The 19866-nt window shown below is 42.0% G+C and overlaps 1 protein-coding gene across 4 annotated transcripts in view; it reads left to right on the top strand.

Annotated features, from left to right (window-relative positions):
• The first annotated feature begins 2428 nt into the window (after positions 1-2428).
• Positions 2429-19866, top strand: part of LOC116735761 (coiled-coil domain-containing protein 136-like) — a 40295-nt gene continuing 22857 nt past the window's right edge. For 2 of the 4 annotated variants that reach the window (XM_032587849.1, XM_032587840.1), the window contains exon 1: positions 7830-8166. In XM_032587849.1, coding sequence (XP_032443740.1) covers positions 8115-8166 — 52 coding nt within the window. In that variant the 5' untranslated portion in view covers positions 7830-8114. Of the gene's footprint in view, positions 2775-7829; positions 8167-19866 lie in introns of those variants that run through there. The other 2 variants (XM_032587857.1, XR_004342429.1) reach the window with 2 other exon arrangements.

Below are 19866 nucleotides of genomic sequence, written 5' to 3'. Positions count from 1 at the left end.
CTGCAGTCGAATCAGGCAATTTTTGATATATATATATATATATTAAAAAAAAGCAAAAATAGTAACCTGTAATTTGTAAAGAGTCAATCCTTTTTCACAAACGTGTCCATCTATGTTGAATATAATTTGTTATTTAATCAGGACTAGGGAAAGGCTGCAGGACAGATTCCTGATCTCACACCTTATGGAAGTACTCTTTGTTACAGAACAAACGCCGTCTTTCAAACACTCCCCCACTACAGGTTGATCAGGATTTATCCAAATACATACTGATATAATACACCTGACCATTTACTTAGCTTGTAAATAAGGTACATTTTTCCTCTTATTGCCACAGTTACGTTGAAGCATGTCAAATGAATTGGTAAAAGCAAAAGTGCAATCAAAACCAGTTTGAGAAATACACATGCAAAAGTCTAGATCAAATTACATATATATATATATATATATATATATATACAGTATATATTGATCAAAGTTTGTTGGCTTCTGCATGCCCTCTTTGTCTTCTGTTCTGCAAACAGACTGCTGCCACTTCACAGTGACACTTGTGAATTGAAGCCAGACATTGTCAGCTCATTATCGACACCCTGTCATGTGTTGTCAGCTAGTTCTCTGCCTTCTTCTCTCTCTCTCTGTGCGTGTGTGTGTGCGTGTGTGTGTGTGCGCGTGAACGAAGTGTGGGAGGAATTTGAACTGAAAGATGTCTCCCTGCTCTGGCTCCTCGTCTGGGGATTATAACTGCGGGAGCAGCGCAGCGTGTGGCCATGCAGAAGTCAATACAGTGCTGTGGTAATGCAGTCATACCCATTCATCTTTTTCACACTTTCATCAGATATAAGCCTCAGACTTTGAGGTAATATTGGGATTTTATGTGGAAAAACAACTCTAAGCGCTGCACAGAAGGTGATTGGCTTTTAGTTGTTTTTACTAATAAAAATTCTGAATAGTGTGGTGTGCACTTATTTTTACTTGCATCAGTTAGTACTGTATTTCCACACATGTTCCCATCTGCCCTGACCAACGTCCTTTACCTGCTAAGAAAATGCATCCCCCCAGGATGATACTGCCACCACTAAAGGAATGGGCATTGTACAATACACTTGGGTCTTAGATGACCAGCGATGCCTTTGCTACATGGAACTTGTTTTGACACATACAGTGGGTAAAATAAATATCGAGCACATCACAAGTAGTGATAGTAAACATACTATGATAGTACTATTGACATTTTCAACCCAAACAATCCATACGTAGAAAGAAACCAAAACAAATAAGTTCAGAAATGAAGTTATGTGTAATGAGGTGAAACAACAGAGAGAAAAAATATATAAAGGGAAGCTGAAAAAGGCATGAGAAGCCAAGAGACCAGCTGAAATCTATCAGTGATCAGAAAGCCATCCTAACCCTCGGCAGCGCAAATGAATATCATCTGGTTCAGTCCAAGCTGAACCAGATGCACCTGAGTCATCCTGAGTAAGAGGCCACCACAGGCCACTTCATGAAGCTCACAAACGAACGAGGCAGCATTTGGTTTCCATACTCCTCAGCTAGGGAGTTCCTGACAAAACCGAGATGTGCAGAAACTGAACACATTTCTATTTACTGCAGCTTTGCCATGAGGCTGAAAGATAATTGCATATGGTCATTTTAGCTATTCCTGCATCTTATTTTATGTGCTTCATGGTTTTTGATTGCTTCAGTTGATCCTTTTTTTTTTTTTTGGCTTAAATGCCCTTCAATCTCTATACTGACACATTGTGTGTTTTTTTTTTCTTTTTTTGCCAATATTAATATCTTTGTATATTTTTGGAGCGCTGGTTATTTCTATTTTCTCCATGGATTTAGCCAATTCTCTTTTGATGTATTTATTTTTCTCTAATGTACTTAAAGATGCTTTGATGCATGACACAGTTTGCCGTCTCAAAAAAAAAGAGACGGCAAAAAAAGAGAACCTTGAAGATAAAACGTCAACAAGGGTACAATTTCAAGTCATGGTAAAATGTTTGTAGCAAACCTTGTTTTGTTTTTGTTTTAGAACAAGCTTTATTCATCAGTTTTTTTTCTTGTCCTTTCCTGCAAAACAACCTGCTGCTCACAGCAGGTGGGAACAAGCCCTCGCTGAGCGCCTCTCTTTCTGTTTCCGTCTCAGAAACTTCTGCTTCCCTCCTCGACGCTTCCTCTTTCAGACGTCAGCAGGTTGTAGAGAGACCCAAACATGTGTGTTCGTATCTCGTTTTCGTGTCAGTGTGCCTGCTGAGCGCTTCCTGCTCCCTGACAGCGCTTTGATAGGAATATCCTCCTACAGGGACAGACAAAAGTTGAGTCTGGCCTTCTCTCTCTCTTGTCTCCATGCTGACACGTCCTCAGTTTCCTGATACGCCTCACATTTCTGTGCTCCTTAACGTGCCCCACCGACAGGAGCTGCCTGATGTGATAGCAGCTGAGAGACAGAAGTGAGGGACAGACAGAGGATAAAGAGTATGCCGGTGATGAAAATCGGTGGGGGTGGTGTTATGTTTGTAGCGTGGCGTTGGCAAGCAGCAGACAGTGAGACACACTCGGCATGCAGAAGGGGAGGAAATGAACAATGCAGGGGAAGTGATCAGTAATCTGCAAAGCTAGCTGTCAGCCTCTGTTGCAAACAGCCCGTCTGGATCTCATTATGGGTAAATTAATTTGGTCACAGAGCCTCCGACCGAAATGTTCATGAGCAAATTGAGGAAGTAACTGAGCCTCTGTGTGATTACGGAAACAATGAAAAACAGTGAGAGGTAAGACTTGGCTCATGTTTTGTTTTTTTTGTCCTGTGATTTCCCTGAGTGGCACTGAAAACCGAGTTTGCTCTATTACATTTCTTTGCACTCATTACGAGACTTCCTCCCATGCGGCTTGGCTGCGACTGGAAAAGCAAGTTTCTGCTCAAATACTGTTGCAGTGTTGCAATTAACGCTTTGCCGCTCTTGTATTCTGTCAGACCGCTTAATTGTTGCAGCCAGAAATAAGAGTGGAGCACAGGAGAAGTGTATTTATCTTTCAAGTTAGTGAGATGTTTGAAAGAAAACTTGTAGGTAAGACAATAAATCTCTCATTCTGGTTATTGATTGCTATGTTTAGTCTGTTTTTTTTTTTCCAATTGATGTACAACAACAAAACAAAACAAAACAACGATTTCTCAGAAAACAGACAGATCTGCTAAGATTGGGCTGTCATGCTGGCACCATGCGCTGTGTTCTGCTTCCAGCTAATCAGAACCGAGCCAGCTCCAACTGAACATTGGCCAGATTTCGCCTGGATTTACATTTGTGAATCTGAAGGACAATAACCAAGAAATGTTCACAACTACACACATTTTGACAGACATTGGTAGCTCTTTTTCATTCAAAGGCCCTGCTTGAATTTTGTTTATAGCCTTGATAGACGTACCTAAATCATTCAGCTGCTTATTGCTACTTTTTAAAATTGCTTCTGTTTGTACTTATTCCTTTCCACATAGTTGCGTGAGACGTACTGGTTGATTCGTTTGGAAGCAACTGTGGCTCAGTGGGGGAAAAAATAGTTGCTTTTCAGCCCAAACTTTGGGGGGTTGGTTTCCAAGTGTTGCCTGTTGATATGCTGCTGAGCAAGGGCCCTTATAAAACCCCACCTTGCCAATCATTCTGCGTATTATTGTACAAATGTGCACACATTTGTTAATTGTAATATTGGAGTTAGATTGGTTCACCTTCACTTGGACTAGACAGCTTGTGTTGCTGATCACTGGATTAAACCCAGTCTGATTTCTGATACTTTGACTAGTCTCCTTCACAATGCCAGTCATTCTCAAGTTAAGTGTTAACATGTCCAGTGTGTATCGTCCCTTTTACCAACTACACTCATCCTCAGTACTCCACAGCCTTTGTAACAGTTTGATGTCTGTAACCGGCTCTAGTCCTGTATCAGTGGAAACCTAAAGACAGATGAATAATGAATAAATTATCTTTAGAAACAAGATTTGTTTTTGAGGCAGGGCTTGCATGAAAGCAGAAAACAAAACAAAACAAAAAGATTAAAGGTGTCTATGCACGAAGAGAAAGACACAGTACAACAAAGACAAAAGATGTGGCAAAAAAATAAAGGAAACATGGGAGACATGGAAGGAAGTAATACAGTAAGTCACAGCAGACAGATGTGAAAGCAACAAAACTGTATCAGAGTGTGAAGTGAGCATGAAGCAAAACCAACTGGGAAGTACAGACACTCAAAATAAAACAAGGAAGCACAACATTACCACAAGAGCAAGGGACTGTAAAACCGCGACACGTTTAACAAAACTATGCATAGAGCTGTTCATCCACAATGTCGTGTACATCAACAGAAAACTACAAAGGCTAAAGGAGAAGAAAACCACCAGACGGTGGCACAGATAGTTGAAACCACAATGCTAAACAGTGAGTTGGCAGATGAGAGCACCCATGGTGCCGATTTAAAACCAATTCATCCGTTGGAGCCAGTAAACCAGTGCTGTCCAGACTTTTCTCCATTTGGACCGAGATCACACATACCAAGTAAATTTTGCCAAGTTTAGTAAATGGGGATGCCCATATTTGTGATCATAGTTATTCTAACATTAAAATCAATAAAGACATATTCTTAAATTGAGTGTACATCTGTAACAGCTGCCTTTTCTGGTACCATTATTCAACTACAGTCATGGAGTTTGCATAATCATCGCAAGGACCATAAATAGCTCCTGGGCTGCACTCAGGACATTGCTTCTGTAAACCCTTTCCTTGAACAATAGACAGGTAATACTTACTAATATGGACCATAAAAAGCAATTTTATTACAAAGGAACTAATACTGATATGACTAAAGTTTATCTGGAACAAGTAAACTCTGTTTCCACTGAAAACGTGGGTCTTGGTTCACTTGGAAGTGCTGGACAGAAGGAAAGCAGAGAGCCTTCTTGCACTTCCTGCCCCTGGTTGTGTTTGCATTGGCCTGAATGTTGCCTTGAAAGATGGCGGGGATCATCATATCAAAAACGTGGCAATCTGTATGTGAGCGCATTTCATTTGGAAAACAACAACGGGCAACATTGAGCTTCTGTTGTTGAGGCACGTCAGCGAGGAAGCTGAGGAGAAAAAAAATGTAATGGGGTAGAATCCATCAAATAATTAAAACAATGAGCTCAAGCAAAAACCAGCAGCAGACTACTAAAGAGAATGAGCAGTGTTGACAATGGCTGACTTCAAGGGCTGGCCCGAAAGAAGTCAGCCATTGACTTCTTTCGTCAATGGCTGACGAAAGAAGATTTGGGTGGAATTGAGCCATACAGGCTAATGCTGTCATGATTTGCGGTTTGAGGCGGTGAGGTTGATGCGGTTGGACCCAGGTTAAGGTGCAAATGATGGTTTTTAATGAACAAACGATTCACAAAATCCAGGCAGCACAGGTGAGCAGCGGCAAAGCTCTGAGTCTGGTAGCAACTGGTAAATAATTACAAGAACTGAAGTAAGACTACTGACTGTAAGCGATAGACGAAGACCCGACAGGGAACAAGAGACACAGGTGGGTGTAACACAGGAAGGTAATCAGGGGAAACAAGAGACAGCTGGGAACAATCAAGGGGCAGACGGGACAACACAAGAGCTAAATAAACACACAGAAAACCCAAATCCTCAAAAACGCACCTACGTCGAACCCTCGTTTAAACCCATTCCAGGCTCTGCAGTGCAAAAAGACCTAAACAGACTATCTGGTGAAGCAAAGAGAAAGTAAACCAGAGGGAGGAACTGGATTGTGATTAACAGATATGTCATCTGAAAAGTTATAAATACTTGCAATACCTCACTCTGCATGAAAATAAGCACAGCAACATAGTGTCTTATTTTTCACTGTCTTTCTTTGAAATGCTGCCTCGCCTCTTGTGACAGCACTACAAGTTTACATCACTGATACATGCAGATCTTTACCTGTAAACCCACTACGGTTCCCAACCTTGGACTTCTGGCCCCCCGAGTTCTACATGTTTTAGATGTGTCTCTGTTTCAGCACTCCTGATTCAAATGACTGCACAACCTGTTCAAGGATATTATATTGTCGTACCACCTTGATAATTTGCGGTACGAAGTTTGTACTCAGGTCCCAGATCAAGAAATCCAGACATACACACACACAAAATAAATAATTAAATAAAACAAATAAATAAACTAATGAACAATAAAGTAATTTAAGTGATATATTTATATATATGGTTATGTGTGTAAATAATCTATGAGGTGAAGCTGCATTTGGTGCAGCCCGAGTTCAAAAGTCTGACGGCTGAAGGGAAGAAACTGTTCCTCAGCCTGGTGGTCTTGCTCTGGATGCTCCTCAGCCTCCTGCCTGAGGGGAGCGGCTGGAACAGTTTATGTGCAGGATGGGTGGAGTCCTTCATGATGAGGAGCGCCCTCCTCCTGCATCGTGCTGTGTAGAGGCCCGAGGTGGAGGAAAGGCTGCTCCCCACAGTCTTCTGTGCAGCTTGAAGACTGCATCCTCTGCAGAGCCGTCCTCTCAGCAGCAGTGAAGCTGCTGTGCCACACGGTAATGCAGGTGCAGAGAACGCTCTCCACCACACAGCGATAGAAGCTCCTGAGGAAGTAGAGATGCTGGTGGGCCTTTCTGACCATACGGGAGGTGTTGGTACTCCAGGTGAGGTCATTGGATATTTACACACCCAGGTACCAGTAGCTGGAGACCACCTCCACAGCTGCTAATCGGATGTACAGGGACTGAAGAGGATCCTTGTCCCTTCTAAAATCCACCACCATCTCCTTGGTCTTCTACACATTGACGCAGAGGTTATTTTCTCTGCACCACTGCACCAGCTGTTCCACCTCCTCTCTGTATTTGGACTCATCACTGTTCATAATGCGTCCCATCTGCAAACTTTACTATATGACAGCTGGGGTGCCTTGCTGAGCAGTCAAACGTCATAAGAGTGAAGAGGAGGGGGCTCAGCACGCACTCCTGCGGCGAGCCAGTGCTGAGGGTGATGGAGGAGGAGACGGTGTTGTGGATCCTGACATGATTCTGCATGCCACCTAGAGTTGCTGAAGCCACTCTTTGTGTGACAGTAAAGAGGCACCTAAAACATACAGGACTGGCGGTGGGAGCTTGAGAACCAAGTCTGGGAACCACTGGTCTAGAAAACTCTTGAATTGACTTGCAGAAATGAGTGTTCCTGGGAAAGGGGATCACCAGAGTTCAGGCATTATTCAGCTTTAGCTTGCAGACATTCATGGGAAATGTTAAACGAGTCTGCATTATGTGGATTAGTAAAGGAGGATCTCCTATTTTTTTTTAAACAACCATGGATAAGCAAGAAAAGCCATTAAGCACATTAATCCAATACGACCCTGCACACAAGGACAGAGCAGATCCTCATTCAACCTCACCTTTCCCTGCATGCAGCCTCTTCCATATCTACCTACAGCAGGCACTTGGATTATATTTTTACCCCTAAACAAGAAGGAACTATGATTTTACGAATGATGCTGAGACTTGATTATGATTTATGTCTGTCTAGTCTCATCTGATTCTGATGAATGGAAACCATTAACAGGACTCATCTTGATTTATGAGCCCTATCCCAGTGCTGTGATGAATGGGTGAATGCGTGTTTGTGAGCATGTGGTGAGCATTCATAAGATGTAGGAGTGGTGTGAAGCAAACAGGAGCAAATAGCACATGAAAGGAAGAGGGGTGAAGTAGAAATAAAAAAACAAAACATGCCCATGTAGTAAACAGCGAGTACAGCGTGCAGACAGGAAGAGAGAGAGAGAGAGACAGAGAGAGAGGAGGGAGGGACTGCGCGGAGGGAGACGGAGCTTGCCGTCTGGCAAAACAGCATCCTTCCCTCCTTCTCCGCTCCTCCCCTCGGTCCTCTCGGCATCTCTCCCACGCTCCCGCTCCCCCAGATCCTCCCGGGGAACGCAAACACCGCTCGGCTCGGTTTCTCCGTGTGAGCCAGCCACTCGACTCGGTACTTTTCCGCGTGTTTGTCCACCTGCGGCGGCGGAGGTGGGCGCGCGCGGAGTCCTCTGACCCTCTGTCGCCCACTCGCCTTCTCCAGAGGAGAGGGGGGAGATATGGATGGACTGCGCTTGCCTCCACTCATAGAAGAGGCTCTGGACTCCACAGGTCGGTGCTGCTGCTCGTTTAGTCAGCGTTTTTTTTTTTTGCTTTTCGCAGCTCGCGTAGGTTCAGGAGAAAGGAGAGGGGGGAAGAAAAGGTAGCGGCTTGATGTTTATCTCAGCTGAGGAAGTGTTTCTAGCTACTACAGGGGTTGTTGAGAGGAGCTGGGGAGAGGTGATAGCGCGCGAGGAGACAGGGAGATGATTGTTTTCATTATGAGTGTGTTCACCGTGGGGTCAGCTACGGGCATATGCTCACTTTTGATGGAGACTGTGAGGTGAGACATGGCTGCCAGCCAATAGTATAATGTAGGCCCAGTGTTGGCTCTGTTACATGAGTAGCATATGTTATTGTCAGGGTTGAGAATTGTCTATTTTTTTCTCATCTGCAAGGTCGTGCTGAACAGCTGCAGCTTTATTCCATGGAGCGTTGTTACATTAAACACAGAGCATTCTTGTTTTCTAAATCAGTGATTTTTACTGAGAAAAATCTCTGGAATGTTTTCTGTGTATGCAGGCATGTGTGTGTGTGTGCGTGGGTGTCCAAACAAAGAAGAATCTTGTTTTGCATGTTTTGAATGGTTGTGCAGACAGGGCGGCCCTGTGAGGAACTCTGCTTTGAGGATGTTTATCAGTGTAGAGAGAAAGCCAGTTCCAGAGGCCTGCCGGTCCGCCTGCGTCCAGGCTTCCTGTCAAGCCGTGCCCTTAAACTGAACTTTAGAGGGTCGCCTCTGCATGTGAACTGGGTGAGGCCTAAGTCATTCGCACACTGCCTCGTAAAGGGTTTCAACTTTTTCACATTTTGTCAAAAACATCAGTCTACGGTACTTTGTGGGATTTCATCCAAATGTTTGCTTGTGAATCAAAAGTCCGATAAGTGTGAGCATTTATTTTTTACTCAGCCCTGCTCAGTCAGCACTTTGTAGACTCATCGTTTGGGGTCTGTCTGGTGGGATTTTTTTTGCATATTCATCTTTCCAAAATAGTTTGGACTTTGTCAAATTTGATTACGAGCGTCTCTGAAGATCAGTTTTCACATCTGGAAATGGATTCCTTATCACGATTGGGTCTTAACTTTGACTGGACCAGTCTAAAGCATAGATTTGCTTCTATTTTTCACAACAAGTTTCTATTTCCTGTTGAATGAATGCTTCCCCACAGCATGATGCAGCCACTACCAAGCCTTACCAGTGGGATGAAGTGTTCAGGTTGATGTACTGCGCTAGCTAGTTTCAGATAATGAGTTGAAGGGTGCTTCTTTAGATGTTCCAAGCTCGACTCAATAAATGTTCTTTCTAGTGAACACTTTTTGTTCACAAGTTCTCTCCAACAAATCCTCTGAGGCCAGAATCAGTTGTATTGAGATTCATTTACACACAAAGGGTCACTGATAACTTGTCAGCGTCTGAAAGCAACTGATTTTATTTAAGGGTACTAGAATAAAATGGTGCAGGATACAAATGGATGCTTGATTTTCATATTTTTATTTGTAAAAATATCTCAAACCACAAACTACTTTTTTAAAAAAAAAATCACATTACATCCCAATAAAATACGTTGAAATTTGTTTGTGACAAACATGTTTTTTAAAACAATTAATTAAAATCACTGTACAAGTGTCATAATTTTCTGCAGCTGTATGATTCCATATGTATATAATCACTATTTATAATTAGTAAACCAGCTTTACTAGTTCTTGTCACATTTTGAAAGTTTTTCAGGCTTCACTTGAAACACTTTTAGTTGCTGTTCACAGTCAGTAAAGAAGACACACTTTTTATTTTTTGAATTAAAATACTGATTTGCCAGCTGTAAAAAGCTGTAGGTTACAGAGTAAAACCCACTTGGTTTTTTTTTCAGGCTCCCTATGCAATGCTGAGCCTGGCATTAGAGAAATGTCTTCCAGGGATTTAACGAGTGAAGGATCTGCAGCTACAATCACTTATTAAACCAGTTTCTGGTTAACCAGGGAGCATTTTACCTTCCTAAACCAACAAACAAACAAATCCCGGAGCATTTTAAGCGTCTGAAACTCACAAAATAGACTTACTGAATCATTTGTATGTACTCGCTAATGCTGCTTAATGCACTGCTGAAGGCTGTGTATTGACCGTCATAACACATGGATGCTGTCTCAGGAGAAAACTCTTCCTCCCTAACAAGCTTGTTCCTGTTGTGGTAACTCCAGGGACCTCTTTCCTTTCATCATAGCCCGAGGCCCGCTGTTAACGCGGGAAATTCAGCGTGCAGTGATGGCAAGTGTGTGTTCTTCAGTAATAACCGTCCTCACTATAATAACACTCAAGCGAGCGTAAAGTGGACAGAGTGATGGCTGACATTAGCTCATGTTCAGAATTACACAGAGTTGCGAATCTAAATGTCTTAATACGCCTTTACTCTGACTGAGGTCATTTCTAGCCAGACATCAGTCATCAATCTGGCATGTGAAAAGAGATTTTTTTGTTTTTCTGTCATGCTTGGAAAGATTATCTAATCACTGTGGGGGGGAAAATGCTCCTCAATCCACAAGAACTAAAAGGAAAACCAAAGTCTTACACAAACACATGCTGTCACTAATCAATAAACATCATCAGACATGCGGTTGACATTTGCAGCTGTCTAAAGACATTCTCCTCTGCTGGTCCTCCCACTTGCTCGAGCCGCCAAGCGTTTCTCTCAATTCGTTCTCACTCGATTCCTGATTCCCCCTCTGTTACCGCTGCCATCCTCTGCTCTCTCCAGCGCCCACACACACCGACACACATGCACGCCCGCGCACTCACGCACAAACCCTTTTGCACCTGACAGTGTCCTCGGCCCACGCAGCTCCTCTCCAGCATTGGTGCAACAAAAAAAAAAATTTCCCTCGTCAGCAGTGAAACTTTCCAAAGGCGCACAAACAGGAATCCTCTAAGGCTCTCTGGAAGTCATAAACAGCGCAGTGTGCCGCCTTAGGGAAACTTTGAAAGCTCTGAGAAACACACCAAGAGAAAATAAAAAGTGCATGCTTTTCCATCCCTCTGGTATTTTTAAGCTGATCTGTCGTGACCTCCTTAGAAATACGCTGGGGGGAAATAAGTATTGAACGCGTTTTTCTCATTTGGTTATGTGTAATTAAAGTTGTTGACTTGAAATTCACACCAGCTGTTGTTAATAACATTAGTAATCCACAAATAGAAAAAGAAACTGCAATTGGATGATGATTTAAGATATGTGTAATAAAGTGCAATGGCCAGGGAATATGTATTGAACGATCCTACTGTAATTAATCAAGTATGCAGCAGACAAACCTTTGTCATATTGTATCTCGTTTTCCATTCTCATGTATTGTGGTTTTTATCCAACAAAGGCTGTCTGCACCTTTTCTAAACAATCCAATCTTTTGTTTCTTCTATATATTCTCAATTAGATCCCAGTTGGGTCATGGCTCGGTTGATTTTATTTCTCTAGAATCGAGAATTTAGAGAGATTTTCAGAGAGCTTTCAGCCGTCTCTCTTTCTGAAAAACTCACTCCTGTGATTGGAGGAAAAAATTCCTCCAAACAGTTAGACGGCCCAAAACCGTAATGTTCCCAGATCCAAACTTTACTGATCCGGTGATGTTTCGGGAAGTTTCTGTGCAATGCCATTCCTCTTACAGGCGTATTGTGAGCTAAATCTAAAGACATCTACAGAGTTCAGTGTTTATCTCAATTAACCCAATTCCTTTGGCTTCACTGACCCGTTCAAAGGTTCTGAAGTAAAATTTAAAATGGATTCAACTTGCAGCAGTGGAGTATTACGCAGCGAGAGGCGGCTGAGATTGAGTGGAATCCTTTTTGTTTTTATTGGGAAAAAAAATCGTTCTGTGAGTCGTGTTCGGCTGTTGAACAATTCCCTCTGACTATTTTAGACTCCTCCATTGAATATATTGCGAGGAGCAAAAGATTATGCTCCGTTTGAGGGGAAATTATGTTCTTTCCAATCCTACTTTATGGCCCCAGTGCTGCTAACTTGAACTTTTGATATGCTTCTGTTGGCAATGCCATCAGTATATTTTGCAAGGTATAATGTTCCAAAGGTTTAGAGAGGGTTCCTTGCTTTTTACTTGTCATGGACGGCTTGAAATGAGAAACATTTTATAGGCCATCAATTAGGACTACACCAGCCAATGTTAATGTGCAGCAGTAAGAAGCAACATTGCCCTCTAAATACGGACAGATTTCAGCAATTTTCTTTTGTCTCTCTGTTAAATTTCGGTATCTGTTGCTTGTATGCACATAACTTAATTGATAAACTTGTTTGCTTTGATTTCTTTGCATGTGTTGATGAATTGGACTGTTACTGACAGAGTGGATTTAACACGAGAAATGTTTCCATTCGAAACATGCGTCCTGGGGAAAAATGTTGAGATACTTATTTCGCGCACATGTAAGTGCTCCATTTAAAAAATGATTTCAAAGCACTCTGCAAAAATAAGTGGGCCATACGTTGTTTTGTCGCTGCTTTGTTCCATAATGGGAGAACTCTTGAAGCTCTCCAGTGAGTTGAGAAAGTTCGGGAACTCGTGCAGCTCCTTTCTGCTGATTTCACATTTTCCAGCCTGTCGGGGGGGGAAAGTGGCTGGCATTGTAGCGCCATCATTAGCGTGCCCCTCCTCACCATTAGTCTTTTTATTTTTCCGAAATTTTGCAGCTTCGCTGTGACTTTGTGTTGCTCTCTTTCAGTTTGTGCGACCGAAGCGACGTCAAACCTCGCAAAGAGATGGCTTTCAGGTGGGATTTGCTGATATGTGATCAAAGGGATTATTGCTGCGTCACTTATTTTTCATGCCTTGTTCTTTCCTGCTGTTCGTCCCTCCTAATGGATTACCGCACGAATGCGCAAAGTCCTCCAAACACACAATCCCTGTAGAAATCACCCATCCAGACTCGCACAATTTTTCTGCATGCTCATTTAATGAGGCCAAATTGTGACACATTCCGCAACATCTTTCTCTTCCATTGACCCACTTTCCCTTTATTTCTTTTGGAAAGTGCAAACACGGACTTTTTTATTATTATTGTTATTTAACTCACACAGTGAGCTAAATGAATGCGTCTGGCGTTTCTAGTCGCCCTTATTGCTGTTGCTCCTCGGTCTCCCCAGAGTTCTCCGACTCCAAGCACACTAAAGAGGAAAAGACAATCTCACATTAACCCCACAGGACCTCCATCTCTGCTTTTAGCTGGTCACTAAACACAAGAGTCAGCAAATCTCCTTCACTGTCGACCCCGGTGAACAGACTCCTGATAAGCTCTCTCAGGATAGGCGGTTTAAACATAAAAGAAAAGTAAAGGAAGCAGAAATGACAGACAGGTTTCCATGGTAGGCCAACCCGTGAACGAAAACCCAACTGAATTACCATGGAGACAATCCATATGTTTCAGCACCGGTCCACAGGGGTCGCGGTGGGGATGAACCTGAGCACATGGCTGCTCCTGATTACAGCTTAACAGCAAGGAGGGAGCAGCATGTGGAGCTTCGATTGAAGTCAGAGCTCCTTATCCTTGCATGTTTCTTATTGTCTTTGCTTGTCGCTCCCATTCACTTACTTGCAATTCCCTTTCCCCCCCCCACAACACTCCACCCCCTCAGCTCTATATTATGTGTTGCTGAGGAAGTGAGGCAGGGCAGGGGAAAAGCTACGACGTCAGAAAGAGCAAGGGCTGCTTTCAGAGCTGGAGCAGGAGGGGGTCGGTGTGCATTATGCATGACCTCCTACACACACACATGCTGAAGATATGGCTGTCTTGCTGCCCATAAGATGCACTAATAACCCGAAATATAAAGCAAGTGATGAAGCACCTTGTAAAAAAAAAAATAAAACATAAAAAAAACACACTAATTAAACTCTGTTTTTTTTTGTCATTTTGCTGTTATTACAGCAACAGGCGGTTCTAGAAAGTAGAACAAGGCCAGTGGGAGGTTCAATACAAATGCAAGCCAAATGTTTTTTTTGTTTGTTTTTTTTTTCCAGAAAATTTGTAAAAACCTTTGAAAATCTGGTATCATTTCCCTTCCATTTAACATTGAAGCAATTTTGTGTTGGGTCTATCACATTCAATTGCTCTGAAGAAACATTAAGGGTTGTTGTTGCAGCCTGGATAAATGTGAAAAGGTTTAAAGGTGATACAACAATTTCAAATGCGTTGTTAGTGCTTTAAAAAGGCTTTAAAATCTTTCGTTCTGGTGCTCACAGGCATGCTGCTGCAATAGCACCTCCCTCTCCCCCAAACCCCCAGCAGGAAAGCAGTGGGGTCTCACAAACTGCTAAGGAATGTTTTTAATAATACCAAGAAACTGGCATGTGTATGTTCGGCCTCCAAGCTTCCAACATACCGATCCAATGGTATCTCTGGAAGGCAAATGAGGTTTGCAAAGACCCCAAACCACAATGCTTGGTAAGTACCTTCTTCTAACATGTCCCCTAGCAGAAATCCAGTGTTAGGCCATAATTTTAGGTCTAACAATACCCAATATGCATTGTGTAAGTTTGTTAGACATGAAGTTATCTCTTTTATTCAACATGTGCCTTAATTTCTGGATATTCGCAGAAATAGGAAGGCTACAGCGCATACAGAAGCTATTGCAAACAGCGTATTCACAGATTTAGATACATATGTGGCACACACACACACACCACTGACACCAACACTTGTCTAATCATATTTTTTGCTTCAGCACAAGGCGCCATCACACCACACCTGTGAAAAGCTGCATTTCCAGTTTTCAGCCTGCTGTTGTTGCTTTTCGCAACCAACTGTTGCTCTCACAACAGCAACATCAGACTTTATTTAGTCTGGGAAATTGCTAAGGTGCACGCTGGCATTCAAAAAACAGTTTTGCACCCTGCTTCGGATCATATTATACCTGGCTCCGAGATGCGAAATGATGAGCTTGGATGGAAGCTGTCAGAAGAAGTTAGGGTGAAATGACAGCTCCTCACTTCTGAGTTTCTCCTTCTGCAAATTTCCATCCATATTTAATACATAATCTGCTGTAGCCTTACAAGCGCCCGGCTCACGTTGGTTTCCACTGGGGACATGTCCACTCTACCTTGCAAATGGTATCGCCACATTTTGTAGCGTTACAATCATAAAACTGGTAAATGTTATGTAAACCATTAATACAAAATAGTGTACAAGTATGAAAGAAAAAAGATGTGGTTTTCAATTAGTTTTTTCAAAGCAAACCTCAAATCTATGACTTGCCTTAATATTCATTCCCCTGATACGATTAGCTGTGCCTTTCACTTAACTTTTCAAATGAGAAGCTAGAAGAAAGGTATTGTTTGTTAAAATTGAGCTGTCTGGCTTATTTTTAGCGGAAAAATACCAGCCTGAGGACATACCAAACCATAATGGTGGCTGCATCATGATGATGGAATGCATTTAATCAAGCACGATAGCAAAACTGGTTGAAGTTGAAGGGAAGATCAATAAATCAGTTTGTGGTAGAATAAGACTTCAGGGCCATTATCTTGCTATGAAGGTGAACCTCCTCCTCCTAGCTAAACTTGTAACCAGCTCCCCTTTGAAAGCTAAACCACGCCTCTGGCAAATTTAGAAAAATTCAAGCAAAGTGGCCGGAGCTAAGAGAGACAGAAGCGGAGTGAGTGAGCGGGGCTCTGATGAAGAGGAAAGAAGCACTGTTGTCAGCTTATCCACTTTGTGGCTGTATTTATCGATTTTTCAGTCCCTTCTAGCAACTTTTTTTTTGTCCAAAACAACTAGTGATAAATCTAGCAACTCTGTTTCTGTGTTGTTGGAGGCTTTCATAGCTGCAGGCAGCCTGTCTGTCCTGAGCTAGCAGTGATAGCGGCCGTTAGCTTCTCCTGCTTCCTCAGCACTGCAGCCAGTCTCACACAGTCATCTGTTCAACACCATACCCTCACCAGTAGTCAGAGCAGAGGGGACCCATTCCAGTAAGTGTTCAAATTGCAAATAAATCACACATTTGTTTTACACCCTGAAGTGACGAAGTCTTACCAAGCCATACCGCTTACCAGAGAGGGAAGTAGTGAGACGGTTTTAGGCAAAATGCAAAGCTGAAAGAATTTCACAAAACTGTCTAAATTTGCATGAAAACATGAAAATAGAAATGTCTAAATGACCTATTTAGACATTTTACCAGCAAAAAAATAAATAAAAAAAGAGAGATGATTTGGAGTTGAGTTCCACTTTAATCTATATTGATTTTCTTTTACTGAGAATAAATTATAATAATTTTTAATAATAATTTGAAGGTAGTTGCTTACAATATTTTTAATTTAGCAGTTTAGATTATTAAATCAACACATCAGTTGTATCAGATGTTCATCAAAAACTATGTATTTATTATTTTGTATGGAAATACTAATGATGGTGGGAGATACTCCTAGGTCCATCAGCCAGAGGTCTTCTCTGTGGAGGCCTCATATTTGTAGGCTTTATGTGATTTTTCTAGTTGGAAAAGTGGTGAATTGTGGCACCTTTGTCTTGCCATACTCCTCAATTTTTTTTCTATTCAAAAGCAAAACTTCTGATTTAACTAGAGTAAGATAATTGTTCATTGGCAATGCATGTGATGTGTGTTGAAGACCCAAAGGACACCCTTTCATTAGAACTTCCCTTTGTGAAATATGATTTATGCACTGCTTTGTTCAGATAAAGTGACCGTATAAAAAAGTTTGGGGTTTTAACGAGACTTCATGCTAAAAAGTTGGGGTGTGTGAATACTTTTACGGGGCAATGTAAAAGTATTGCCTTGTAAAAGACTGCCAGGTCGTCAGTCTTGTGATTTCTTCACGGAGGAGCTTGGTCACATTTGGATTCAACACCTCGGACCATTTGTCAAGTTTCTTGAAAGAGTTTATTGTTCAGAGAACAAGAGTTCTCGCCAAATTGAGTCTGTAAAAATGCGTAAATTCATTCCATCTTAAATTTATGGGCGTTTCCTGTCAGAACAGTTAATATAAAGGTTTTATTTGTCGTGTGCATGACAGCAACAGAATTGCTCCTTCCTCTCTGAACAGCTTGTCTGCATGCGTCGCATCCCTCCCTCTCACTGCACGCCTTTGTTTGCCAAATTTTCACTTTTCTATTCAAATTCGCAAAGTGCAAATTCCATTACGTTAGCCGCTCCGGCACTGAGCGCCCAATCAGAGGCGAAACAAAGAGGCCGTGTTGCCTCATTAATGTGCAAATTCAATTTCAGACAGGTATTTTGAGATGCCCACAGAAAGCTCTTGACCTGCATGTGTTCCCTCTTTTCTAAAGCGACAGATTGTTTGTTCCAACGTGGTGAATGTGTTCTGCTGCAATGCGATTAGGGGGGAATGTGCCGCACACAGATAAAGCCATCCCTCCGCCTGGAGCTGCTGAGATGACTGCGCTGTCCATCGCATGCGTGCTGCGCCTCCGTGTCTAACGCGATCGCAGCGTGACCGAGAACCAGCGGCGCCGGTATCGCAGGTGTGACCGCAGCCGATTTGACTTTCGCTCTCAAGGTGAGGCGAGGTCTTCAGAGAGTGAAAGGAAAGTTGACTTGTTTGCAATTTCTGGCAAAGGTTTTCAGCCCCCTTTAATTTTTTTTCACATTTTGTAAAGCTGCAACCACAAATATTACTGTGTGTTATTGGTATCTTATAAGATAAACCAACACAAAGTGGTGCCTGTTTGTGAAGTACAAGGACAATAATAAAAACATTTAAACAAGGGAGTCTTTCACTGGGATTGCAGATCCGAGACTTTCATCAGACACTACCATTTTTGCCTTTTCCGCTTTGCAACAACAGCTCAAGTTCAGTCACATTAAATGGGAAACATGTGCGTGAATGGTAATCATGAATATGCTCTAAATTGGATGTAGGTCTGGACTTTGACTGGGCCATTTTATTGCAGCTGTGGCTGGTCATTTTCCTGCTGGAAGGTGAAACACCACTTGAGTCTTTTACAGCCTATAACAGGTTTTCTTCCAGGATTGTATTTGGTTCCATCTATCTTCACATTAGTTTCCCTGTTGCTGCTGATGAAGAGAATCCCCAAATCATGAAACTTCCAACTTCATCCTAGAGTGAGGCACAGGGTTAGGTTTCTCTTATACATAGTATTTCTCGTCTAATGTAAACTTTTTGGTTTTATCTGACTAGAGACCCTTTTTCTGCTTGTTTGCTCAGTTATTTGTGGCGAGCTTTAATTGGGACTTTGTCTGGCTTTCTTTCAACAATGGCTTTTCTCTCATCCATCTTCCATAATGTTGGCTGTAACAGTGGTAGGAGTTTGTCCTGTAGCCGGTGGGTTGTCGTTAAACCCCAACTCCATCTATCTTAGTCATTGTGTCGTTGGATAACACACTTCGCCCACCTTTCCTGTTGGTGGTGGCCAGAGAGCCCAGTGACACTAGGGCAGCTATAGCTATGATGTAACTTACCACCATCAGCGTGTGAATGTATGTGGGAATGACTGAAAGCAGTGCGAGGTGCTTCGGGATCTTCTGGACCAATTATCATTCACCAAAAGTTCAAGTATCAAGAGATTCTCACAGCTCGGCTGTGGATGTGTGAAACTCCTTCAGATTCACCATGGGACTTCTCTTGTTCTCTTATTTTTGCCTTTCCTTCACCAGCTTGTAAGCTTAGGTGGACAGTCATGTCTTGGTAGGTGTGTCACTCTGTTTCCATTTTTCAGATAATGGCTTGAACTAGGGCTATTGTAATAAGTTACTTTAGTAATCAAGTAATCTATCGATTATTTTTACGATTAATTGAGTAATCTTTCTCTCTCTCTCTCTCTTTCTGAGGAAGATAAATTTTCTTTGAGGAATTTTAATAATCGAGGTACTCGAATCATTCGAGGAATCCTTACAGCCCTACATTGAACAGTGATCTGGAAGACGTTTAGAGATTGACGTGTTGATTCGTAGCCTCTCACCCTTTAAATTTCTCTGCAGCTTTCTCCCTGCTCCTTGGCCTCTATGATGCTTTTTGCTCCCTAATGTTCTCTAACAAACGTCCAAAGCCTTCACAAAATACATGGGTTTATGCAGAGATCAAAATACACACATTCAACTACTGAAATACAGTACACAAAAGTTAAGATGCCATGCTGTTCAGAAGCAGTTGCAAAGAGAAATGAAAATTAAGCAGCTTTGCTCTGAACAATGTTTACTTAAGGAGTGGAGCTGATTCCAGCAGAGAGAAGCTTAATTTGCCCATATTGTTTGGGCACGGCCAGATCTAAAATACCCTTCAGGCTTGTACTCTGAACATAATGATTTATTGTAGTCAGAGGATTCAGAAACTCATTACAGGACCTGCTGGGTGCCAATGAGCAAAATAAAAATAGAAGTCACGAGGTTCAGTTATTCCGTGTGAATTAATTTGTTAAAAGACGTCATTCTGTTTAAGAAGCACCAATAAATCACTGTTTGGGTTCATCACCGTTGAAAAGTTTGGAGAGTTCTCAATTTCAGAACAAAAGTGATTCCTAGTTCAACAAAAAGGGAGCATCCTGGATTATATGAATAAGCTAAATTTTCACAAATCAGGACATCCTTGATTTTGTCATTGACCTTCTGATAAAAATTTTAATCATTTCATGAATCTTATATTCCTAAGTCCTATTTGAATGTAATACTCTTTAATAGATTTAGTTTTTGAGATGTTCAAAAAGAATATAAAATTCTTAATCCAGGTCTCAGTCAACAG

This window comes from Xiphophorus hellerii, chromosome 2 (assembly GCF_003331165.1).
Source record: "Xiphophorus hellerii strain 12219 chromosome 2, Xiphophorus_hellerii-4.1, whole genome shotgun sequence".
Classification (NCBI taxonomy): Eukaryota; Metazoa; Chordata; class Actinopteri; order Cyprinodontiformes; family Poeciliidae; genus Xiphophorus; species Xiphophorus hellerii.
The sequence above is the reverse complement of the archived record's forward strand: the minus strand, read 5'-3'. Positions and strand labels throughout refer to the sequence as shown.